Raw genomic sequence first — 26,942 nt, 5'->3', positions numbered from 1 at the left:
AATATATCTATCCAGAGAGAGAGGGAAATTAAAATAATAATAATAATAATAATAATAATAATAATAGAACTGAGCAGAAGAATACATGATAAAATACCAGTGGGGCAATAATAATAAAATAAAAAGAAGGCTTCAAGTTCGAGTTTTTACAAGGTGTTATAAAACCTTAAGTGATCCACGGTCTTAGTTTAACAGAAGAGTTAAATGATCTGCATTGAAAATAAGGATAACATGAAACCCAGTCCAATGGATACATTCCTTTATTGTAATTAAAGTCTGCTCTGCTGCACTGCAGGAATGTCACGTCAAAACAGAGTTAAAAAAAAGTTTGCTCAGATGAAGCATTTCATCATCTGTGAAAATAAAAACAAAAAATTCTCAACCATTGCACATCATTAGGCGGCAAAAAAAACATTGCATAACATACAAAAAGGTAGCAATCAACATAGTGCTGTATGATTTGAGATTGAGGAGTAATGGCGATGAGGGCTTGAAAACATGTTTTATATATTTCCAGTTTTAATGTTATTCTGATAATGAAGTGTGCTTTAAATTCAACAAAATAAAATCAAGAACAGATTCTGTAGAATTTGCAGTTAAATATGTATAACTGCAGCCCTCACACTGATCAATAGGAAGAGAAACAGCCAGAAAAACAGTCCTCAGTCTGAGGCTGCTCTCTGGACGGACACACACACTGACACCTGACACTCCCTCACTTCCTCCACACCTGAAACTACAAACACTCTGAATTTTGGCTCAACTTCAGTTTCCTTCAACGGGAAATCCTTCATGTGCAGTGAAAACAGCTAGTTAGCGTCACAAGCTATTGAAACTAAAAATGCTAAAGACGCTAACAAGCCATTTGATCCTGTTAAATGTATTAAACCAAAAGTGAAAACATCTTAAGTCTCCTCGTTGAGGAAAAGGAACAGGAGGAAGAAAAACACCAAGGTTCTGTTCAGACTGCAGGGTTTCAGATTCCTGATCTGCTGCTTATTTGTAATTTACGATAGAAAACCATTATGATTGAAATTTTTCTTTATTCTTCCTCTAGTTTTGGTTTGATTCTTCTAGTTTGGACTGAAGCACCAAGTAATCAGTGAGGACTTTTCCTCGAACACAGAGCTGTTTCCCAAACCAGATTTGGAACCACAACAAGGCCATTTTGGCCCCTTAAGGCCCCATTTAATGATGCTAGAGAAGAAAAAAAATAAAAAATAAAAATAATTGTTTTGTTGAAATAAACTGAGGTCACAGGTCCACTGTTGCAATGTGGACAGTGTTATGCAGTGTACATTTTCCACATTCTGATTTTTAAGATATTTGCAGTTAAAAACTGTGAAAGGAAGATTTTGCAAGTAAGGACTTATTTGGGGATATAAGGTCGAAAGACCGTATAAACAGAGCGGTCACAACTGTCAGCATTTAAAGGACTATATTTCAGTTTTAACTATAAATGTTATGGAGGATTTTAAAATATGCTTATTTTTAAACAAATTTAGCCCAACTTTAAAATAATAATACTAAATGCATCTCTGATGACTTTCAGCATTAGTTTTGGTGCTTAAATCAAACACCTGCATTTGATTTGATTTTCTTCAATGTGAATACTTTCTAAATACCCAGGATACAGATTAATTAAAGTGAAGATGGGGTCAGTGCGTCTAGAGAAATTCACCACCCTAGGATACATTAATTAGCAGAGTTATGAACTATGGGTATTGAATCAAGATTTTTCAAGTAGAAGAGAGAAAATTTGCTTTTTCTACGTTTTCATCAGGCAGCAGCAGTGAACAGAACCAGAAAGTGACAGTGTTCCTTCTTTGCTCTCATTAGCTCAAAAAGGGCAGAAAGAGAAAACGTTGCCTTCACTTTACGATCATGCAGCAACAAAAATAAGGGCTTTTGTTTGGAAAGGCATGAAGGGAAGTGAGGGGACTGAACAGATGACGGGAAGTACAAGACACAAAATATGCCTTCATCACTGACTCCGGATCAGTTTCACAGCTCATGTTCCAAACATTAAAAATAAAACCACAGTGTCTGATTGTTTGTTTTGGGGGTTTTGGTGGACAAAAGTTTCCATATTTACCTGCTGTTCTGTTCTAAAAAAAAGAAAAGAAGAAAAAAGCTGCTAGCACTAACAACTGATAGTGCTGGGTGACAGAAAAAATACAATAATGAAATGGATTATTATTTTAATTATTATAATGAAATCTGCTTGACTCAAAACAAATCAATTCCAGACTGTGATTAGGAGAGAAGTCGACAACAATTCCCAGAGAACACTTCAGAAAAACATCCAATCAGAGAGCTTTAGATTCTGTTGCTTGGAAATGGTGGTGTGAAATTGGAGGTTTGCAGCAGTCATCATATTAACTTCAAAAACATGCTACAACTCTAACTTCACAGCTTTGACTCTAAGCAACTCTGAGCAACTGCCACAGAGGCTCATGGGTATTGTAGTATTTAGAGAGAATGTAAGGAAGCCTTTTCTTGCCATGAAAACTAGAAGAAATAAAAAGTCAGTAATGGCTAACATAAATATTCTCATGGTCAGTCAAGACCATTATGATGAACTTTAGCATCAATGGTTATTCCTGACCTTTGGATCAAATCTGGGTAAAAATAAAATTGTTTAAGAAATGATAATGAACACTTATATCTGCTTACAGCTACATTATACTGTGTCATTAACCATTTGTAGTTGTTTATATACTGCTTATAAATGCTAAATAGCCCATATCAGTACTAAAATTTTCAAAATTTTAAGGTGACCAGATCCCACAGCTTTCTTCGGCAAACTTGCTCAGGTGTCATTACATGGCCTGTTTCGGTGAAAGAGTAGGGTTATACTTTTTTTTTGATAAAGGCATTTAGTGTCTCATAAATTTTACTTCACTTTATTTTACTTTACCAATTTTACTTTTGTCAGAATTTAAACATCTTTTAACTTAATATGTCAAACTTTCCCTGACAATTTATTTTGATCATTCCTAACTCTTCATCTTCTTAATTTTTATGGCAGGAATGTGCATTCATACCTCCAAAGACCAAACTAAAGGGGGGTGGACACAATTCCTCAGAATGACATTATCTGAAAAAATAAACTCAAACAATTTTACAGAGTGAGATTACAACACCCACTTACTCTCACCCATTCCCCTGATGTTTGGTAAAAAAAAAAAAAAGATGAAGAAAGTGTAAAAGTCACGTCAAGCCGATTTGCTGCCTCACTTCTCTTCTTCACTCTGAGCATAAACAGGAGGATGAGGGTGACCCAGGAGGACAGGTGCATTATGGGTAGTGTAGTTTGACCGGAGCCTGTCAGGACTGTCTGTTGCGTATATGTGGACTCTATGAGATGGCCTTGGCCTCAGGTAAGAAGGCCTCCCAGTATTTTATCAGCTGTGGGAGAAAAACAAAATTATTTTCTTTTTATTTATTTGCCACAAAAGCTTTCTGGTTGTATTCATATTACTTAAAAGTTTATATGTAAAAAATCGTATACGTCGTATTCTACTCTCAATGTATGGAAGTCTGAGGCCACGCTGTATGACAAAATGTAATTTTCTGTTTTAAAATCCAATTTAAAAGTCCATGTTTGAAGATGCTAAATAATTTTTAGTGTACTCATTACAATAATAGCACTGTTATAATTAAAATAAAATTTAATGAAAAATGGACAACTGCATTCAAATTTAAATTCAGAAATAGCATAATTATTTTTACTTTATTGTCCTTTGTGCATCACAAGGCAAGGCAATGGAAATGTGTCTTTGACGTGGCTAATAAATAAAAAGGAAACACAGTAGACTATGTCCTACATTTTGTATTGTGCATAAATTACGATCCAAGTTCAGCTTATATTCAGCTGTGAATAAGTGATTTCTTATTGTCTTAAAGCTTATTTTACATAAGCTTATATTGAACCATTGTGCTCAATTATATAAAACAGTATTTTGACTATAGCAATAATAATACGAACATGAGGAAGAAGGAGGATATTGTCTTTGTCTTTACCTGCTGTTGTGTCTGGACCAGTGACTCCAGGTATTTGATAATAATCGTTTTAAAGTCCTTCACTCTCTCTTTCTGTTGAGCAAAAAAAGTCACAAATGTTTTCAGTTTTTAAAATACAGAAAATAAGCATTCATTTATCCATCCTTCTCATTCCTTCAAACCATTCATTTGAAAACTCATTCATTCCCTTCTCACCTCAAACCTGCTGACTTCTTTGCGTATGGTTTTGGAGATTTGTTCAAAGTCTCTTTCTCCCTGCTGAACTTTCCCCTCCAGCTGAAACACACACACAAACACACAAAAAGGAAAACAACATTTATAATTTCTGTTTAAATCCCCATTTCAGACGAGGAACCTTGTTGGTCCATTTGTATATTTTGACGAATAAATTCTCCGTGTGTACTGTGAAATCTTTAACTCCTTCTGCCAACCTTCAGAGTATATTAACATCACCTCCAGCCTGTTACAGATGTTAGAGACTTTAAAGTTTCAGTTTACCCAAACTGTAACAACAACAAAAACACAATCTATTGTCCACACTGTATGACTCTACTGATGATTGCTTGACCAATACTGGATTCTCAAGGCCGATACTGATATTCTTTACAATTTTTTTTATTACCATAAGTCTAGATACAATTCTTTTAAATTCTGAACAAGACACAGGGAGATTTTACAACTGAAAAAAATACTTGTTAAAAGGCGTCTGGGGGACAAACTTTGAAACTGAGACATTGTGTCTACATTTCCTCAAAACACAGTATGGCATTTCTGTCCTGTCGTTACTTATTGGTCCACATTTACACCTAAACCAATATATCTGCAATAAGCTTATATCAGCCTGGACGATATATTACCATTTTAAAAAAGAATCTGTCCAAAACGGGTTCTTCAAAGAGCTCAAATCAATTAAGGAGACTTTAAGTCAAACCAAGCGTCAAAAAGGTATAAATTTAAATCTGGCAAAGATCCCCTTTCAAACGGTTAACTTTCTAAATAATGCCTTAGGAAATTTTAATTCTGCTTTAATGTATTAAACAAAACAATATTTTAATTCCACATTTTTTGCAAGTAAATAAAAGGATGCAGCTTTCAAATTGTCGTCACTTATTGTAGCATTAAAGGTTCAAAAATTTACCAGCTGTAATATTTTCATAATATTTTCCAGATGTTGCACTCATAAGATGACTATCTTTTTAATCACGTGTATTCATCTTTGTTGAATACACGCAACTCATTTTGTGAACAATAAACATTTCCTGCATGTTTACTTTCAAATTTTATAATAATTAAACTAATATGATTAAGATTATGTGCTTTTACTCTGGCCCGCACTAAGTTTAAACTAATCAAATAACTAATGCTGTGTTTCTATCCGTTGTAGTTTAGATGAAGATTATTAAATAAAGTTACTGATAGTGGAGACTATTAAATTAAGTTATTGATAAAAGATTGAAATCATAAATTTAATTAGTTTAATTTGCTGATTATATGAAGTTGTCATGGATAAAGACTAAAAAAAAACTATACTGCTCAATAAGCCATGTGGATGCAAGTAAACACTGTTACATGGTGCAAGTTGTCACATGAAAGGGTTTGAAAGTTTCAGGTTAAAATGTTGACCCAAAATGAACATTTTTAATCTGTGATCAGAAAAAGAGACTTCAGTTATTGCAAATTAGGGAAAATCGGAACTACACTGACAAACTAATTCATGTGACCCGGGACTAAGTGACAGCGCAACACAACACTAAAAACAAACAAAAAACGAATGGTATTGTGAAAATATTCAAATTAATAGTGATAAATATGAGAGCCAAATGGTACAATGAGGCAACTAAAAGGTGTGAAGCAGGCAGTCAGGCAGGTGGACACAGAGCTGCAGACAGACAGTTACACAGTCAGACAGACAGACAGACGGGGCAGGTCCTACCTCCTCAATCTCCTGGTTGCAGGAAGGCATGGCAGGGAAAATGCAACAAAATTTAAGAGGCAGGAAAAAATGTTCAGAGCTTCCAAAATCATAGAGGAAGATCCAGAGACATGAGCAAAAAAAATCCTCCCTGAAACACTATAATACTGTGATGAAAAAAGCTACTGTCTACAGGTTTAAACCTACAGTGAGATGGGATATACAGTAGTTAGATTTGTAAAGCCACACAAGCTGAGATCAAAACCTTCTTTTGGACCTTCTGAGTGAAAATTGTCTGTGTGTAGCAGTATTTTTGAAAACTGTCGCACACTAAAAATTTGGTCAGAAGTTGAGTTGTGTTTACACAATGTTCAGATATATTCCTGACTTAAATCAACATTTTGTTCAGGTTACACTGGATGACTTTATTTAGGCAAGGTGTGTGTGTGGTATGTTTGAGACAATAAACACTGATGCGTTTGTGACATTTGGCTCATTTTGTTAAGTGTAGTATTTGAAGAAATGGCTCAAAAATACACTTATTCTGTTTCTTTCTAAGAGTGGAATGAGAAAATGGATATTAATTAGGGGTGGTGGTGGATCGATTCGTAAACGCATCGTGATTCTCTTAAAAGATTATGTCTTGAGCGCAAGCTACAGATCAGGAGTTATCAGCAGGTCAGAGCATTACAGAATCTTTTTCTTTTAGACAATATTCCAGTATTTCTCACATTAGGCCTCATATGACCAAGCGACTGTCTTTACAACAGCTAGGAACACAGACCAACCAACTGGTATCTATCCATCCCTGCCAGTCAGTCAGGAGTGAAGAAGCCCCTTGGAGGAGAGGCAAAACATCTTAGAGTATTTTCAACCCAGTCCCCCTACCCTTGATTTAACCCTCCTTGGATGTCAGTATCTGAGCACCTTAACTCATACAGTAAGAATTAAGGCTGTGGAATATTTACACTTTTCAAAAAAAGAAACTTCTTCAGCATTTAAATAAACTAAAAGAATGAAAGTAAATTCATCCGCTTATTTTAATTATGGATCGCTACATTTTTTTAATCATGTATAGAAATCAATCATTTGGATGCATCAATAATTATTTTGTCATCATAGTGGAGCTCTCTAATCTAAATCAAATCGTGAGGTGCCTAGAGATTCACATGTACCAAAACATCTAAAAGGTCACTGATTACCACTTTGTGTCTTGATTGTTTAATCTGTACACAAACAGGAATGTAACAACACTGTAAACAACAGTTTGTGATTGCAGGGGTAATTACATGCATGGAACTATTTGCTGACAAACAACAGTATATCTATCTGCCGATATGAGTTGACAGTCAGCACTTCGTGTGCAGAAGTTTAAGCAGGAGAAGAGACATAGAAGCAGGCAGCAACACAATTTTCTTATTGGGTATTAATGCTGCGAACATTTGTTCCACAGTGATGTGTTAAAAATGCTCAATCCTGTCTGACCCGTCTAATATATATTGGTATCTTCCTGTAAAAAAAAATAAATAAACAAACACATTAAATGTACCTTTGATTTACAAAATGTAAACTGACCTTCCTAAATTCCCTCTCACTCTATGGATCCGAATTTAAAACTGGTCCAAAAATAACATCCAGTGTGAACATTATCCTTTTGAAGCAAAACTATTTTCTGAGAACAAATCAAGTGTCCTTGTGCAGACAGAAGCAGTGTTTCAAACTCTGGCTGTTGTTCCTATTTGATGCCCACAGGGGGCAGTGTGGTTTAACAATCTGACAGCAGAGACTGAACACACCACTGTGTTTTCTATCACTCAGGAAGCTTCACCTGAATTCTAACATCTGACATCTAATTTACTGATCACACATACATTAAATAGACCTCAATGTAACATTTTACACAACTAATGTGCACAAAACATGTTCTTGTATTTAAAATCAAACTGAGTCTTGTTCCTTTCTAATAGTAGAGTCTGTTAAATGGTGACCTCATGGCGCAACTAGTGAGTTTCATTAAAAGGTGAAGTTAATTTGTCTATTCTGCCTAAACAAATGTATCATACTGCACTTTATTACAGTGTAGGCAACTTTGTGTGACCTCTAACCGTCTCTGATCAACTCTTCAGATGAAAACACAGCCAATCGCACTACAGATGTTATCATTAATCTGTATTCACGTTTATTTGGTTGGACTTCATGATACTGGAGGTTCAAACAGCTGAGACTCAGTAAGAAAAGAGCCTAATCTCTTCTTCTTTGTCCTCTTTCAGTCGGCAAACAAAATGTTGCAACCCAACATGTGTTGATCAGAGTTGGTGTGCTTCCTCTGCTGTTTGTGTGTTTCGGTGCAGACAAAGATCTTCAACAACCTGCAAACACTAGTGTGAAAAAACAACTGTGTTTGTTTTTCCAGTATTAGCTGGTTTAGCGTGGACCTACTTTCAAATGCTCTGTCTGTTATTGTGTTGTTTCTCACAGAGAGGAGGTTAACAGATATGTTTATCCGGAGAAAAAGAAACCTACATGACATCAGCAGCAGCGAGGCAGCAGGAAAGACAGAGACTGAAGATGAGGAGGACGTTGACAGCTTTTACCTTCTCTGCTTCCAATCTTCTGTACAAAAATTTATTCTGGACTTTAAGGTTCATGAGCACAAAATCACTCTTTTACAATGTGAAGAGGGTTTATCTCCAGCATTAATCTGTTGTCTGTAGCAGCTGTTCACCAGGTTTCCAACAGCAGCAGCATGAAGTAAAACTCTTTTCTGTTTTTTTTTTTTTTACTTTAGGAAAAAGCCGCTGTGTGTTTTCTGTTGGCTGTTGTCAAGGCGTGAACCAAAACCCGACTCCTGACAGGCGGCAAAACTCTTTGTCGGCTCCAAATAAATGTTGGTTGTAACTCTACTGCGAACTGTCCTCGTCTGTAGCTTCTGACAGCCTGCCCCAAAACTCCCCCATCCTCCTTGCAACACCCCGCATCTGACAGCTCCTCTGCTCTAATACCAGACCCCCGACCACGCCAACTGTGTGTGTGCGCGTGTGCGTGTTATATCCTGGCAGGATGAATTTGTGTGGTGACAGCTTCAACAGAAGCTCTAATAAAAGTACTTCTACTACTCTCTCGCACTTGTTTGTCGTACTGAGTTCATGTGAAGCCTGCAGACTAAAAGAAAAAAATAAATAAAAAAAACACCAAACAAACAAGATTCATACACAAAGAAAAGTTTTCACATGACTGAACAGTGGAGGTGCACTTGTTTTATCCGACTAGACAGACCAATAGCCTCAGAGAGGAGTGATTCACCTGATTAAGCAAAACTAGATTTTGAACAACATAATAACCAGTGTACTGATTACTTGATTTTTTAATGTATGCTACTGTTATAGGGTCTGGCTAAATGGGTTATGGCCTCACCTCACCTCTTTGCATCCCCTCCCATCCCCCAAAGGAATTTTGATACCAAAGTGAGACTAATAGTTGACAACAACACAAAAAGAATAAAAATTAGACATGAACTTTGGTTGTAACTCTATTTGAATGACTACAAAGCTGCCATGAACTATGACGGTTGACTCTGCTTCCTGACAGTTGGCAGTTCTGCTACAGTGAAAAGCAGCACCTGTTTAATCACAGACATCCTGCTGAAATGGTCTCCCCAGCCTTGGGACCTATGCTAAGGGCGAAGTCCTCATCGAGGAGCGTTTATCATACCTAAGAAGTGGATATATGGTGAAACAGTTACAACTAAAGTACCAGAGCCTGACCAAGCCAATGTGTTAAAGCAAGTACACGAGGGTTTAGGTCATGAAGGAGCAGACAGAGTAGTTCTCTGGCTGAAAGGAGAAGGGGTGGATATACCTGGAATTAAGGGGAACGTGATTAGCTGAAGGAAAAGTTGTCCCTAATGTGCACAGGCTGGGGGGTTTAAGAAAACAGACACCCAATCGCGACACATTATCAACAACACACGTTACACACATTTCAGCGCAGATGTGGCCGGACCATTGTCTCTCTGCACCAGATTGGGAAACAATTACTTTGGTGTCTGTGCTGATAATAGATCTAACATTAAACAAGTTTTTCTATGAGAACTGCAACAGGAAGAAAAGTATCAGCTAAGATTGCAGAGTTCCTGGTCCAATATCCCACTATCCAGTCATTACGGATGGATAATCAAACCGTAATCCATCTCTTAGAAGCACAGGGAATCCAGCAAATCTGGTCTACTCCCTATGAACCTAAAACTAAATGAGTAGCTAAGAGAGCAGTGAGAGAAGCACTTCTGCTATTGGATTATTAAAAATGCGCCCACTGAATGTGACACTCGAGAAAAACATACAGGCTCCAAAACTAAATCAGAAACCGATTAAAAAGCCTCCCAACAGCCCCTCTTGCAGGGCTCCAGACTAACTTTTTGCATTGGTTGCACTCGAGTTACCAGTGGCATAGCATGAGGTTTTTTTTGTCCCAGGATGAGTATCCTGTTAAATTCACACACACGCCCCTTAGTTCTTACTGTCAACACAGTGTCAATCAACACAGTGGAACATAGAAACCCCACCACCAACTAGAGTTTTGGCGGTATAATTGTAGAGCGATGCAGACATCAACGCACAAGTATAAATGTAAGGGTATGTGCGCTGCCAACGTCATAGGTATCACCAGGGCCAGTGTTGGAGCCCTAAGCGAGATTTTAAATTAGTGCTCCCAATTTTTATTTTAAGCATTACAGACTTAATTTCCTGAATTCTGGTAAACATTTCTGCACCAATTTATGGTGGAAATGTCTTTATCTCCCACTGCCACTGCAGGTGGGATGTAGCAAAACTGGTGACCTGTGGACCACATAGTGGGCTTCCTCTGTATCAAGGCTTATTACTCTGCAGGGCTACCAGTCTCTTAGCACAGGTACATAGAGCTAGAGAAAATGCAAGGCAGGTGGAAAGAAATGCTAAAATTTAACATGCGTTGAGATTGTAATGACCTGTCTGATACCTCGGTCATAGGTCATCAGTCAGCCGTCCTTGCTTGGAGGAGGTACTTGCTAGGAACCACAACAATACCTCTCTGTTTCCTGTCTCCATCTCTTTTGTAACTTTACTAATCAAAAGGCAAACATAATCATTCATGTGGATTGGGGTTTGTGTCACCTAATGAATGTTATGTCCAATATTAACTCTCTTTTCATGCTCCACTGTGTTAACCAGCTAGTCTTCCACTGGGTCTGTCTGCTGTTTTCTGCTCAGCGGCTTGTGCATGATGAAATTTTACAGCTTCTCTGAAAACGACGCTATGAGAGCGCTGAGAGTGAACCAGAACAGTAAAGTTGCAGCCGGACAGATAAACAACAAGCTGAACGTCACTCTCTAAAGCTGAGGGCAGCAGCAGATTCAGCTGATGATTCTCTGGAGGTTCATCCCTAAAAGAGACACCTTTCACAGTGTTTTCACATCTGATTATGGGAAACGCCACCTTAAGACTGTTTGCGTTTGACATGTGTTTTCACTCTGACAGGTATTTGCCAGTCTGTCTCCGTGTACTTTTTGAACCACTGTACTGTGGTCTTGAATTTATTCTGCAGTTTGTCTTATGTTTGTGTTTCGCCTGTTTTAATTAGTATCTAGCACTGTAGTATAATGTTGTTTGACATAGTACAGATCACTTTTACCAACATTTCCTTGTTAATATTTTCTCTGCAAGCTTAAATTTAATAAACTTAACAGTTTTTTTTTTTTTGTTTTTTTTTAAGGGTGACTCTGTAATCTGACACATTTCCAGACGAGATGCCGTTATCACCATTACAGCTGTTTATTTGACTGCTTCTGGCTCATTTCATCTACTGTGTTCACTGAACATGAGTTACAGTCATTATCACTGCTGAAGTTTACTAGTGAATAGTGTACTCTGATTATTCTTGTAGTGACTTCCTGGACAGCTGTTATTTTGATTACTGTTTCGGTCTATATCCATCCATCGATCCATCCACACTGTCTGTCGGTCGGTCTTACCTCTTTGATCTCATCTTTGGCCTGCTGCAGTTTGTCTGGTTTGTTGGTGAACTGAAGTTTGGCCTCAGCTTCTCGTTTCTTTTGCAAGAGCATCTGACTGTCCTGCCATTTCTGCCACGTCTTCATACGGTGATCAAACACACCCTGCGCACACACACACACACACACACACTTTAATACACACCACATGTCCCAGAAATTCTCACAACATTAATAAATGACTCCACAGTTTACTCCAAAGACCACGAAAAACATAATTTATAAAGATACATTATTTATTTATAATGGGGATCATTTTGAGAAACTCCCATGCCTTTATTTAGATTTAACCACATCTCATCTACTTAAATGTACCCAAATATGTTTGTGCACACTTTTAATATGAACTGCATCCTGTAACTTTAAAAAGGATGCAAACAGGGGAATACTGAAGATATACAGAAAAGTTTTTCTCTGTTGCATTAGGAGAGAATTTTTTAAATTGGATGCTGGGTTAAAAAAAAGGTTCAACAGCTGAAGTCACAACACATAGTTATAATATACAATGCACCTACTTTATTCTTCTCTACACTAGTTTTTGTTTTCTCTACTCTACACTACTCTTTCACATCCTGTCTCATTCCTACCTGGACTCAGGTGTTTTGTGTCTGGCAGCAAAGACAGCAGGATGGATCAGTTATTCAGCAGAACAGAGTTATAGTTAATGCTGGTTTTAGCTTCACTGCACTGCTTAAAAGCTAATTTCCTCTAAAAAAGGACTGAGGCTTCAGTTCCTCTGTTATGACGTTTTTGTGAAGAGGAAACTACCAGCAGACCTGCTCGTACCTTGACGGCAGTGATGAGGCGGACGTAGTCGCCCAGTAACTCAGAGAAGAGGTAGAAGTCCGCGTTGGCCTGGTCCTGGTGCAGCTGGTCGATCTTCTCCTCCACCTCGGCCAGCTGGGACAGAGCTCGGGACAGAGCGGTGTGGTCCTCGCTGTTCCCCAGCATGGCTGCGGACTTGGCGAACTGCGCCGTGTTCACTGACAGCTCTGGAGAAAAGAGCATGCGAGAAATTCAAGAATCTGGTGCCAAAATGTGATGCAGGATGTCTCAAAATAAAAAACAAAAAAAGTGAAGACATACTTATATTTTCTCTGCCCTCAAATAAAAACAAAACACTTTCTTCCTCTTTTTAGGGTTTAAATGCAGATGAGGTGTACAGCTCCTGTCAAGTGCTTTTAATTGACTGATAAATAAAGCAGTGGAAGTTAACAGTGGTGTGAGATATAAAACTAAAAATAAAGACTGGGCACAAACATGTGCAGTGATTCCATCTACCTCAATGTGGATTTAAAGCTTCCCTTCCTAATGCATTAAAACAAATCACACACGGTTGTTAGTTACCTGTCAAATTACTGAACCACTCTTGGAAAAATTAATTTTGAAAATCCAGAGCTGCTCAATGGGTGTTTGGGTTAGCGGGGAATATTTCTAGTAGCCTAGTGTTTTTCTTATCTAACCATTTTAATTTTACTTCAATCATTTCAAACCTTATTGTAGTGTTTACTCACTAGCCTACTTGAATCGACTCTCTTTCACCACACACGCCAACCTCTGCTGCAAACAGCGGCGTGCCCAGTGTCTTCCTGTTCCTCTCTCTCTGTATGTGTCTGCTCCGTTGACATTCTCCATCAGTGGTAGGCTATGTTTTATAAAGGCTTGTTAATGATGAAGTCGCCTAAGTTTTGTTGTTGTTTTCTTTTAATAAACAGACTAATAAAAACTGAACCTGGTCATCAGGAGTGACAGTGAGATCCTCAAAGATTAAGTTCTGGAAATAATTAGTATCACACACACACACACACACACACACACACACACACACACACAGGGCATCATACCTTTCCTGTGACAGACCAGAGACTCCACACTGGCATGAAGCTTCCTCAGCTGAACATCCAGATTCTCAAAATGCTGCTGCTTCTCCTCAAACCACTGTGACACACACACACACACAGTTCAGACAGAGTAGGTCGATCTTATAATCATCACCCTCTCTGTTCAATCTGACTAGTCTTCATTTTCTTCTTCTTTCCTCCTCCCCATCTCCTTATTTCCATGTTTACGTACTTCCTTCCCTAATGTCTTGATTCCTTGTTTCTCACTACCCACCGCCCATCCACACTTCCCTATTTGATACTTCCTTTCTTCTTTCCTTCCCATCTCCTCTACCTCCTTTCTTTAAGTCTGCTATAGTAACACTTCCCTTCCTCATTTTTTTTTTTCCTTTCTTCCTTCCCTGCTCCCGTTATTCCTCAAGCTTGACTGAGACCTCCTTCTCTCCTCTTCCCTTTGCCTTATCCCACAATCCTTTCCTCTCTTCCAAGCACTCCTCTCCTCCTTCCTTCTGTCATTCCCATCAACAATCCATCTTCTCCCCTCTTCTTCACTCACTGCGTCTGACTCGTTCATCTTGATTGTCATCTTGTTAACGGCATCGGCGGCCTTATTGACCATTCGGAGAAGTCCGGCACTGCTCAGAGCCTGAGTGCTGACCGCCCGCGGTAACTGGCCAAACAAAAACAAAAAAAAACAGGATGAGCGGTTAAACTGGGGAACAAACAGACATTTACTTATCACTCATTTTGCCTTTTTTACATTTTGTTTTTGTATATCTGAAAGTCTTGTAGCAACTTAAAAGCTGCTAAAATTTACATTACACTATATTTACCATGTGAGCCATTATAGTACAAATAATGCCATGCACCCTAATTATTTTTTCCTTGGACTGAGCTTCAATATTTGTTTGTACTTTCAAATTTTTATTTGAGGATTTATAGTATTTGCCTTCTTTCTGATTCTCTCTTAGGCCCAGTTTTCTTCTTTGTCATTCCATTGTTTTTCGCTTTAATCTCTTTCTCATTCTGGGACTTTTGCTTTTCTCTTGTTGCCTTTGTATTCCTTTTCTGTCTGTCTTTGTCACTCATTTTCTGATTGCTATGGTCATCTTTTCTCCATTTTCTTTCATCTACTCTTAACTTCTGTTTTGTACATCTTTTGATTTTATTTACATTTCTTCCCCCAATTTTCCTGATCTTCCAGTCGTCTACAATCTTCTCTTTCATTTTCTATTTTTAATTTTTACCTCTTCACATTCTCGTCTTTTTTCCCCATTCATAGTTTCTGAAAAAAAAAAATCTTTGCTTCTCTATTTCTTGTTCATTCTTTATCTTTGTTTCTTTGCTTCCCTTAATTTCTTTCCCTGAATTTATTTTCTTTATATGCTATCTTACCCAGTTTTTGAATCACTTTCTTTTTGTCTTTCACCTTCATGATTCTTCTTCCATAACAGGATTTATTTTGAATATGAACTTTCTTTTGCTGGCTGTCAGTTTTGTATTTTCTGTTCTGCCTTTCCTTCCATCTCTCCTCTCTCTTTCTCACAGCTGTGGTCTTTTCTCTTCACCCCTATGACTGTAACGTCCCCCAATCAAATGTAAAGCAGCCGCTTTATGTGCAGAGTAACTTTAAATGCTGCACAATTCATTGTGTCACTCTGAAAACGCCTGCACGTCCTTCTGAAAATAGGCTCATTTTTCTTCATTTTGGAAAAGTTTACTTTTCTCACGGATATACAGGGTTTCCCTCCGACACTGGACGAGAACACCCTCCCCCCAATCTCATTTAACGGGAGCGGCAGCAGCCAGGGGACGGCTCTGTCCCCTGGGCTCTCTCTGACAGGGGGAGTAAATGAGTGGAGGCGGGGGGTAAAAATAGCTTTCAATTGCAGTCCGGTCCCATTCCCCCCCCTCCTCTGGTTGTGTTTCATTAAGCGGGCCGGACGGACCGACACGGTCGGTCAAGCGTCCGAGTGATTCATCTGTTAAATCTGTGACATGAGGCCATTTATTCTGGACCCAACGACTGCCGGCTCCTTCCCAACGCAATCCCACCAACTGTTAGCTGGGCGGCAGAGAAAGCTGATGGGAGGAGGAAGAGGAGGAGGGGAGTTAGACTAAATCCTCTGTAACATTTCGTCTTGTTGGCTCAAACTGTCTAAGAGGACAATAAAACAAGGAAACAGGAAACGCCGGAGGCCCTTAAACCCCAAGGCAGTTTTTAGAGGCTCAGCTCGCAGGCACAGACCCGTTGGTTTGACCTTGTCGGGACGTTTTGCTGCTTGTTGAGAAGAAGGAGTCAAGAGATTGGAAAAACTCAGACGAGAGTTTTTTGCCTTTTTTGGGGGGGAGGTTATCTGTTTTTGCTCCATTTAAGGGAGGACCCAAGACATCTCGACACTACTAGTCACATTACTGGGACATATCATTGAGGACCCCCTGAACTTTCCACAAGTGCTAACAGAAGCTCCACTTCTTGTAAGCATCTAAGAATAATAATGTGGCTATAATTGAACCATTTATAATAACAATGCATAAAAGGTAGTTGAGAACCTCTAGAGAATTATCACCTGAATCTGCAGCTCCCCTCGAGTTTCAGCTCATAGTTTATCTGTCTGGCCGCAACTTTACTTCTCTGATTCACTCTCAGTGCTCTCATAGCGTTGTTTTCACAGAAAAACAATATAGGACTCATCAGGTGACAAAACACGTCTCCACATGTATGATCATGTTGCAAGCAAGACCAAACATGATTGAAACATCACCGTTGTTAGGGGAACGTGCCTTACTTTTGTACTGAAAGTAAAACTTTTTGTGAAAGTTGTAATAACTTGGCTTTCATAGCAGACATTTCACACATTAGAAAAATAAAATTTGAAGTTAGCAAATTAATTTGATGTCTCCCCCAGCCCTAGCATGATACATAAAAGTTAGTAACCTCCATTATAGCGTCAATACAGGTCAGTCCAGCAATGCCTTTCCTGTATTTGTAAAATATGCCGCTCTACTACCAGTAGACTTGTCCATGTTTGCGATTGGTCATCTGCTGCTAACACCACCTCTTTTATGGTACCGCGCTCATGGCTGGATTAGGAAACCCTGGATTGACTGAGCGAGTTGATAACCACCTTTGTGCGACTGCTTATCCTGATTGTGATTGTTAGGGTTAGTGAAGCCAGATAACAAAAACAGATCCTGGGTATGTTAAACTTGTTTCGCGGGACAGGCCCCAGGTGAAAATTCAAATGGAACAGGGACTTCAGAAAAAAGCAGGTATGTGGTCTAATTCATTGAAGGGACAGAGCCAAACTGCAATTTGCAGGTTTTGTTGATTTGCTGCAGTAAAGCACTGATGAAGAAGAAGTTTCTAACTGACAGTGCAGACTGTAGTTCATTGTTAAAGGCTGACTAGACTTTTTAAAGTTTGCCAGTAAAATCTGTTCAAGGAAGCACAGAGTTTGTACAAACTGACTAGTGCTAACGTGTTAGCACATATGTTTGTTTTTGTTTTTTTACCTCTGAGCTCTCCAGAAACAGCAGGACGTCAGGATCCTTCAGCAGGATTGGATGCTTCACTGTTCTCATCAGATACCTAAAACAAAGAGCTTCACTTATAATGATGACCAGTTAGTAATCAAGTGTCAACAATCAATTTGTTATTCTCCCTGTTGGTTGTCCTTCTTTGACATGATTGGTTGGTGTCAAAAATATAACCTTCCATATTAAGAGGTTCTCAGCTCTAGTTTCAGGATGCTGCTTCTTGTTGCAGCACAAAAATGTTGCTAAAAGAATATAAATAAGGCTGCAACTAACAATTATTTTCATAGTTGATTAACCTGTTGATTATTTTTCTTGATTAATCAATTAGTTGTTTGGTCTAAAAAATGTCTGAAAACAGTGAGAAATGTCTGTCAGTGTTTCAGTTTACTGTTATAGTGAAGCAAAAAAACCTGGAATCAGAGGAGTTTGACTTTTACTCTTTAAAAAAAAAAAATAATAGTTTCGGAACTAAATCGGATAATTGTTGCAGCTGTACTCCAAAGACAAAGATTAAAAACAGAATTGATTTTTCAGAAATTTCAAGTGATCATTTTAAAAAATAACTTATGTAAAATAAGTGAATACACAAACTCTGTTTCACTGTAATGTAACTGATGGTGTATATTACCAAAAACTAAAACATTAATGAAATTAAATTTAAGAAAAAAAATGTATGTGCGTCCATCAGTGTGGAGTTCTACATCTCTGAGCTCCATCAGCTGTCACTGGCTGACCTTCCTGTCAATCAAACGCCATCAGTAAAAGGGCAGCAGAATGTCAGCTGCCGAAACTCCCTCCCCCCACCTCCACGCTCCTCAGTATTCAACACACACACACACACACACACACACACACACACACACACACACATGTGTGTTGTAATAATGATGTATCTAATATTTGTGGTCTAACCTTTCAGCCTGTATAGTTCTTACCAAGTTGGTATTTACCACGGCTGCGCTCGCGTACACACAAATGTCAAAAACGCCTATTTGCACTACTGCAGCAACACAGACTGTTATTAACAGTTTTAAATAAAAAAAAAAAAAATAGTAATAAATAGTATACAAATGTTAAGTCATTTTCTTTGTCTCCTTCTGAGTAATTTCCAGTTCTAATATTCCTTTATTTAACTTTTAAGTAATTCTTGAGTGAAAAATAGAAAGGACAGCAAGCTACAAATTTTAAAAAACCTCAAATGAAGAGAAAAAAAAAAGATCTGCTTCATTGAAATAAAGGCCAGAAATATAGCAGCATATTTAGTCTCCTAGAACAAAAATCAATGATTTGCCCAAATCTACTAGTGGTATTTGCTGTTTGCAACTTTTCAACAACTGATATTAATTCTCAGATGTCAAACTGTCCTTGAACGCACCACAGCGGATGGATTTTAGTGGTTCCAGCTCACAACTGCATCACCACATGAAAAGGATGAAACTGTGACAAAATAAATAAAGGTGACTTAACGTTGCCGACTGTGTTGGTTTATTTGTCTGCAATAAACTGATTTACACAGAAATGGAAACCAATGAGGATAGAGATCAAACAAAACTGATGGATGACATGTCAAAATACAAAGTTTGCATATGTTACATTTCTGCTGACCATCTTCCAGCATGGGAAATCAAACAGCTTGGCTCTTTAAATGCTCCAGAGTAAGCGGCAGAAAACAAACAGCAACTGTATTTTTGGCGCATTTATCATTTCCTTCTCATCGTACCTCTCCAGTGCTGACCGCCTCTTCTCCACAAACTCGTTGGACGACTGGTCCTCCTTCCCCACCTTCACCTTGGTCATCCCTGCAGACGCAGAGACACTCATTAACATAAGTGATTAACAACCAGGACGACGACAGTCCAAACTAATTAACAAAACATGCACGCGAAGGTACAATCTGTCATTCCTGACAGCTTATAGAGCAAATTTTACTCCGACAAAATTTACTCTATGTATAATGTTCACATTTATGTTATAATTATTGATATGTTTATTGTCATTATACTCAGGTACAATGACATTCCACATGGCTTCTCCTGATGATATTTATGGCCCCCTGGGAGCACCTGAATGACCATTACAGACTCTTGAACCTAACAGTCATGTCCTGGAGTACAGCAGAGGGAGTTCATGGCGGTGGCTTCACTTACCCACAATGCTTTTCTCCGGCGCGGGGGGGACGATGTAGCCTACGTGCAGGTACTTGGAGGCCAGTTTACTGTGCAGACCCAGAAAATCACTGAAACGCCTTTTTACTGAAAACTCATTACTCTTAAACAGAGACATTGAGGTCTGGGTGAGAGACAAAGAAAGAGAGAGAGAGAAAACAGCAAACAGTGAGATCATGCAGAGGCCTTGTAGTTCTCACAAGACAAAAAGACACAATCTCAACGTTCACATTAAAATATGGCCACCAAAACATCCATGTCACAGCTGAAGAGAGGCAGCGTCATTAAGTCAGTTTATTACTTTGGTCCAGAGAGAATTATCTTAACTAGAGCTGCAACGTGTGCAGAGGTCTGGGGGCAATACTTATAAATGTACACCATCATCACTGTCTATATTGCAAAAAAGAGCTATAAGGATGATTCATAATAGCAGTTACAGAGAGAGATCACACAAATTCACTATACAAAAAACATTGAAATTCACTGATCTGGTTCATTTTCAAGCAGCACTAATAATGTATAAAGCAATACACCACCCGCTCCAGCCTACGTTTTTTTAATAGCGATGGAGGATATAATTTGAAAATGATATTTGAACACAACAAGTTTGAATGTACAGGGAGGACGAAGGGCTTTGACCAGGTGTTTCTGTTTTATTTATAATATTTATTTTCTTTTATTTTGGTGGATATTTACATATGTAAATATCTATGTTTTCTTTTTTTGGTAAAATATATGCGGAAAACTGTAAAGTACCTGTTACAAAAGGAAATGATATAAATATGAAGATATGGAACTAATCTCAACAAATACTGGACTGACTTTTCTGCCAGCCCCACCATAAACTGTATAAAAAAGGTCCATGCGTAACGGCCCCTCCACCTTTTGCTGCGATCTCAGGTATTTTTATTTGCATTTCGCTTGTCACCGATCGATCACGCCTTCCATCATATCACTTAAACACATTTGTGGTGCAGCAGCGATCGGCTGATTTTATTCACGGAGCCTCCGGCTGCAGCTGCTTCAGGTGTAGTTGGTTTGATTGGCTGGACATGCAGCCTCTCTTTACCTCGGTTCTCTTCTTAAGACTCTTTAGGTGTAGTTTAGTGACTTGTTTAAACAAACTCCATACCTGTTTTCTACTCAAGCACTCGCGGAGATCTTTCAATTCGGTCTTATTGAACAAAAGTTAACAGAATGATTCTCTGTTGTTTACTTTCAACAAATGTATCAATTAGTTACAACAATATAAATAATAATAAGCTACCAACTATGGCTTCAACCGGTGGCATTTTATGCAAGATATCGAATAAAGTACTCTACTGGTATAGGTATCAATTTAAGGATACTGGTTTTGGTACTGGTATCGTAAAATTTAAACAATAATCAACCTTACTCAGCTGCATTTTGACATTGATGCTATCAGTAATAGCAGTATGCTAAAATGGTGATATCAGAACATGAAAACTGACCATTTTGAGCTTGATAGTTCATTCTTGACCTCGTTGCACTCAATGTTCTCAGGCCGCCCCGATTGGTTGGCTTTTGATGCATTTTTTATTTATTTTTTTTATTTTACCAGAGCAGTGGAAAAGATTTGTGAACACCAGGGGTGTCCGACTGTTTTGTTTTTCTTACCTTTGTTGTCACTTTGTAGGCCATGTACGCATTCATCCCATCACCTGGAACACACACACACAGTTGAATCACACAACGAGAATGACCAGTTTGCTCCATTATCAGTATTTACCTATGATATTGACCCAAGCAGTAAAATACACACATACACAAACATCGTCAACTGTGTTTCCTCAGCTTTTAAACAGTAATAACAGAATAACTGATGCTTGAAACAGGAATACACTCAGCTCAGGTATCAAGCTGGTTAAAGTTTAGCTTCCTGTCTCTTTGTGACATTGTTCATGTCTACACAAAGCACCATCAAGCAGGTTGAGTAATTAACAGCTACACGGCCTGTGTCCTGTACAGTCAGCTCACATATTAATGGTTAATCCCAGGACAGATTTCACATTTCTAGCCGCAAACTGATTAATCATCAGTGTGTTGTTTGTTCTGTCCAACACTGTTGGATTATGACCTGTAATGAAACATTAGAGCCTGTAGGGGGCACTAGCTGGGCTGCAGAGCTTCATTGTTGTTAAGATCAATAAACCATTAACACAATAACAAAGTTTGATGACCAACAGTGTGACTTGAGCAGACCGTTGGCCTCTGTCACCGTCTACTCTGCATTTTACCACGCCACTTTCAGAGGTTCTGCTGATGGCAGATGAAGAGAGAGAAGCTGATGTAAAATATATCCTCCAACATGTTTATTGTCTTCACGGAGAGAAAAGGACAAGAAGTAAATGGGGGCTGATGGGAAATGTACAATTGGTTTGTAGAAACACAAGCACTGTCTAACAATGTCCCTGGTAAATGAGGAAAATCATTAAATTCAAGAAACTAAGTGGAAACCCCTTTTTCTCATATTGCAGTAAAAAATTATCTGACTAACATTCATGACATCAGTGGGATTTCTCTGATCTCTCCTCGTCTGAAATACACCTCTCATTGCTCCAGGATAATCCAGGATATTCCAGGACTACTGGGATTTGAAAGCAGTGTGTACTCACCAACTTTCTCGGGGTCAGACACCGATATGTGCATGTCGAATGAATCGCTGGCCTCCTCCTCTTCAATCTACAGAAAACAGGGACGAAACACTTCTGAAAAGGTTCGCTGCATGTTTTCCTACAGCAGAGTTCTGTTGTACAAACATTTTTTTTAAACCTCAAAAACCGTGTGAACATAACAGTTGTCCCATCCTTTTTAGGGATCCAAGCAGCAAAGCTGCTGGAGCCCTATTGTTGTGTTCTCATTCTTCCTCTTCTTTTTCTCCACTAAAAAAGTGTTTGGGCAGCAAAAACTGCTGGATGAAAACTCACCAAAATTGGCTAGTAGGTTGCAAATTCCACCCACTGCTCAGGCAAAAAAAAAAACGAAGAAAGAAAAAGTTCCTCATAGACCTCATGGTGGCGCTATAACAATCAACTTTGTGTTTTTGCAATTATCTCGAAAACGGCTTCGTTTAGAGTCGACCTTCTTTCAGTACTGTACTCTGACTTTTTATCTATTTGCTCTAAAACCTATTGTTGCAAACTCGTCCCAGGCGGTTTCGCCAATCGACCTGAAACTTTGGCAGGATCATCTGTGGACGTCGCCGATCAAAAGTTATCAAAAGAATTTTGATACGTCAATCTGTGTTTTCTCATAAATTTTTACTTTTGTGCATTTACATACAATTTTACATAAATACCCGTAGATCAAAATTGGCTTAAGCTATTGTTACCAAACTTGATGCGTCTGCTCAGATGCTCGGCCCGAGCTTTGCAGAGCAGTCTTGGGATATTCTTCCACTAGGGGGCGCTACACTTGCAAAAGGTTTATACCTCGTAATGGATGGATTCGAGCGAAATTCGGTTTGTACGATCTCGGGTCACTACTCAGTTGATGTATAAAATTTGGTAATGATTGCGCAAAGTGGCTGTTGCTTACTACAAGAAATGTATATTTCTAGACATTTCTCATTCCTAACTTCAAAAAATCGAACAAAACCATCCGTACGTCCTAGAGAGCTAAAAACCTTTTCAGCACATCCACTGATTTGTGACTTACGTTTGCTTCGCTGCAACCGATGGTCAATTCAGAAGTCAGCCACTCTATATTGTTCAGAATATGCTAATTCAATTAACATCTACATCTCCACAAGTCTTTCTTCAAAAGCTACCAAACACGACAGTCGTTCTCCAGATGGCTGATATCAAATGTTTCAAAGGGTTTTCAGATTGGTCAAACGGTGAGTCTGCAGTGATATTCGGTATCTTGCTGTAGCTTGTACAGTATAAACAACATTTTCTTCAGTTTTGGATCAAATGCCACCAAAATATTTCACAACACCCCCAACACCAGCAGAATGATGTGTGATTTTTTTCAGAATTTTCACACCAACATCTTGACTTTTGTAAGCGTTTTAAATTTAAACTGACAAAACCATCCGGGTCTGGCAGATCTGACGTCACTACCTCAACTTGTGAGAAGGTGCGTGGAAACAGCCTTTCACCAGTAGCTCAGTCAATAAGTCACCTACTCTGGAGAGCTGAAGTTCCAGGGTTCAAATCCCCAGGTGACCAAGTCAAAAGTAAAAATAAAGTGGTCACCTCGTCGAAGGAGGAGTGTGTGAACATGTCGTCGTGTGTGAAGCCGATGCGAGGGGTGATGACAGAGGTGGGGGGGGTGATGGGGGTGATGGCAGGTGACGGGCCGTCAGACAGCAGGACGTCTCTCCCTGGACTGTCCAACGAAACCTCCTCTGTGGCCTCTGGGACAGGATACACACAAAAAGACAGTGAGTGAGTGGAATAAAAACTATAGTCATGATTCAAATTAAGACAGGACTTCTGTTGAGCTTAAAGTTTCCCAATAGTAGACCCACACAGTGTGCCTGTTGTGATTTGTCCCCAGTGTCCACTCCAGTCTCGGATGACAACTCCCACATGCACAAGAGGTAGGTAGGCAGGCTTACTGTCACAATATAACAAGTCATGGAGTGAAATTGTGTTTTGTAACTCCCCTCTGCTACATAGCAGACAATATTACAGTAATACAGAATCTATTATAAAAAGCAGCAACTCACTCTCTGAGTTTGTACATTTGACCTTGTCTAAGAAAAGAAATGAAGTTTGGAGAGGGGACAATGCTGAGCCTTTTAGTGTCTATAATGTTCTCACCTGTTTTGTACCACACTTTACGTAGCCAAAGTATCAACACACACCACAAATACAGCATATCTTTCCCATGTTTATCTACACCAGTTGTTGAAGTTGTGTTTTTGTGTGTGTACCTGCAAACAAGTCCTCTGGATCGTCATCAAACAGTGAATCCTGTTTGGGTCCATTTGAGTTGGTGCTGATGTCTTCAGCAGGTAGGCTGGCTGGCTCATGGTCTGACTGTTCACACACACACACACACACACACACACACACACACACACACACACACTGTCATTCCTTGTACAGGAGGAAAGGGGCACTCAGACAACACATTTTTAGAAGAAATAATAAAAAGTTAAAGGATATTACATATCATAGATTATTAGTTTAGTATTAGAGTTTATTGCTCACAAATAAAAAAAAATTTTACTTCATTTTTGATAGATTCCCTACACTTCTTACAATTTATGATACGCTACAGAATACATTGTATTCTGAGTTTTGTCCCTGACAGTTACCAACATTTGTCTGTTTTCTGTCTGCAGTTTGGTGAGTTTCAATAATTAGTTCCATTTCTAGAGGTTTGGTGTAGGTTGAAGTCTGACCTTCAACAATCATGAATAGACTATTAATTATTAAGACACTCAATTAAAAGTGTATTCAATGATGCCATAGTAGAAGTATTCCATTCTGCATCTATGAAGCAACGGCCACAGGATTCTTCTGTCTAAATATTCAACTTATGCACATGTGCATTTAACCTTCATTACTCCACATTATTTCACATCCTGTGAGGTCCACAGTAACAGAGCTGCATTCTTTTATGGTCACAGCAAAGTCTCCCAACTTTCATTCCTTTACAGCAGCGCAGGAGAAAAGTGGAAGCACAGCAGCGGTCACATCTGGACAGTCGCTGTGCAGACTCGACATATTTTGCAGAAGAAAAAAAAAAAAAAAAAAAACACCGCACAGAACTTCCTGCCAGCCAGCGGGGAAACGGCCAGCTGCTCCGCAAACACTGAAGGTAACACTGATCGACTAGCAGCATCCAGGCACTGATCATGCGACACCTCACCAACTGCCTCCCGCTTCAAATCAGTAATGACTCACTAACACTGCATTACTGACATCAAAGGGAGTTCAGTGTAATGACATATACTGAGTTAGCACAAAAAATATTCCGGATAATCACAGAAAAGTAAATGTTCAGCAGGTTACAGCAGCAAACTGAAACCACAAGGGTCTGTGGGTTTGATTTGAATTAGGAACCAACTTCAGACAGTCCTTCTCTGTTGCACATCTGTATGTCTGCTTGTAGCATTCGACAGTTACTGAATCACAGTTTCGTGTCGCAACTTAACACACACACACACACACACACACACACACACTTTTGCGGACTTTACATTGATTTCCAGTCATACCCTAGAGACTAACTGTAAACCAAGACTCCACCTAAAAGTTGATTTACATTATAAGGCTTTTTCCCCCCACAGGGAAGACGAGCCCCCCCCCCAATGTGAGTGTGTAAACAGATTGATGTCCCCACAACATTAGTAATATTTGCTCACACACACAGAGTGCTACTGCTTCATGGACTGGAGCGCTTTATGAACATGTTACAGCCTCAAACAACACCTCTGATAAATTGACTGTAAATGTTTGTGATGACTCAAGGAAAGAAACGACTAAAGCTTGTTCCATCAAACTATTTTGTGCTTTGGCAACGGCTGCACATTGCACACCTGGGAATTTAAATGAGGATGCAGGAAGAAAAAAAAACATTTATTTACTGTGTCTTGTATTTTTGTAAAGGACAATCTACAATCAGCCACAATGAATGAAAACTGAATTTTGTTATTATTAACACCGGAGCTTTATGAAGCCTGTGAAATAAAACTTTCTGGGTTGAATCAGCCAGCAGGTGGAGGTTTATCTGGTCAGCTTCAGTGTGAGGGGGAAGAATTGAATGAAAGCTTCACCTGCTGCTTCAGGAAAAACATCTGAACAGACAAACTCAGAGCCCCGTTCACAGCTGGAGTCGAGGAAGAGAAGGATGTCGCGATTTTAGCTGAGTGGATAGAAAGTGAAGAGGATGGAGGAGAGAAGAGGAAATGAGTGATGATAACGAGGAGCTTCCTCCCTCCTTACTCAGCAAACACACAGATAGGTCAGAGGAAACACACACACACACACGTACGTACGTTCATTTGTTCCTCTATCCCCATAGGAACATCTCATTGACACACTGCATTCAGTAAGCCCCTTTCTCTAAACTTAACTATCAGAACTACATACCTAACCTTAACCAAGCGCCAACCTCCGGCTCTCACGACTGAAACCGTGCGGAAATAACTTAAACATGTATTCTTTCTAAAAGCCAGCAGTTGGCGACTCGTCTGGATACAAAAAGAAGTCTGGTTCTATTGAAAATATTGGAAAAAATGACCCTACTTTAGTGAGTTTATGATCTCAATCTTTCGTTTCTAGTCTTCTTTAACACAGCATTACATTCATTTAGTAAATCATGGTCCCATTTAGAGGAAAATAGACCATAAAGCAAGTTGCTACCATGGCGACCTGTCAATCAGGCTACAGTGACTCGTATCAGCTGCACTGTGCAAATTCAACCAACGCCG

General features: G+C 39.0%; 1 protein-coding gene across 2 annotated transcripts in view; it reads right to left on the bottom strand.

Annotated features, from left to right (window-relative positions):
- Positions 1-242: 242 nt before the first annotated feature.
- The window catches only part of snx2 (sorting nexin 2), a 32,381-nt gene continuing 5,681 nt past the window's right edge, over positions 243-26,942 (bottom strand). The window contains exons 2-16 of one of the 2 annotated variants that reach the window (XM_038703807.1): positions 24,435-24,540; positions 23,752-23,912; positions 22,168-22,234; positions 21,170-21,213; positions 19,514-19,655; positions 19,087-19,165; positions 17,343-17,418; positions 14,383-14,496; positions 13,830-13,923; positions 12,772-12,977; positions 11,947-12,090; positions 5,960-5,971; positions 4,222-4,302; positions 4,027-4,098; positions 243-3,411 (exon numbers count right to left, since the gene is read on the bottom strand). In XM_038703807.1, coding sequence (XP_038559735.1) covers positions 3,361-3,411; positions 4,027-4,098; positions 4,222-4,302; positions 5,960-5,971; positions 11,947-12,090; positions 12,772-12,977; positions 13,830-13,923; positions 14,383-14,496; positions 17,343-17,418; positions 19,087-19,165; positions 19,514-19,655; positions 21,170-21,213; positions 22,168-22,234; positions 23,752-23,912; positions 24,435-24,540 — 1,449 coding nt within the window. In that variant the 3' untranslated portion in view covers positions 243-3,360. The remainder of the gene's footprint in view (positions 3,412-4,026; positions 4,099-4,221; positions 4,303-5,959; positions 5,972-11,946; positions 12,091-12,771; positions 12,978-13,829; positions 13,924-14,382; positions 14,497-17,342; positions 17,419-19,086; positions 19,166-19,513; positions 19,656-21,169; positions 21,214-22,167; positions 22,235-23,751; positions 23,913-24,434; positions 24,541-26,942) is intronic. The other variant, XM_038703808.1, reaches the window with a different exon arrangement.

The sequence above is a fragment of the Micropterus salmoides genome, unplaced genomic scaffold (genome assembly GCF_014851395.1).
Source record: "Micropterus salmoides isolate LMB-PRFRI ecotype aquatic unplaced genomic scaffold, ASM1485139v1 Ms_hic_scaffold_7, whole genome shotgun sequence".
Classification (NCBI taxonomy): domain Eukaryota; kingdom Metazoa; phylum Chordata; class Actinopteri; order Centrarchiformes; family Centrarchidae; genus Micropterus; species Micropterus salmoides.
The sequence above is the reverse complement of the archived record's forward strand: the minus strand, read 5'-3'. Positions and strand labels throughout refer to the sequence as shown.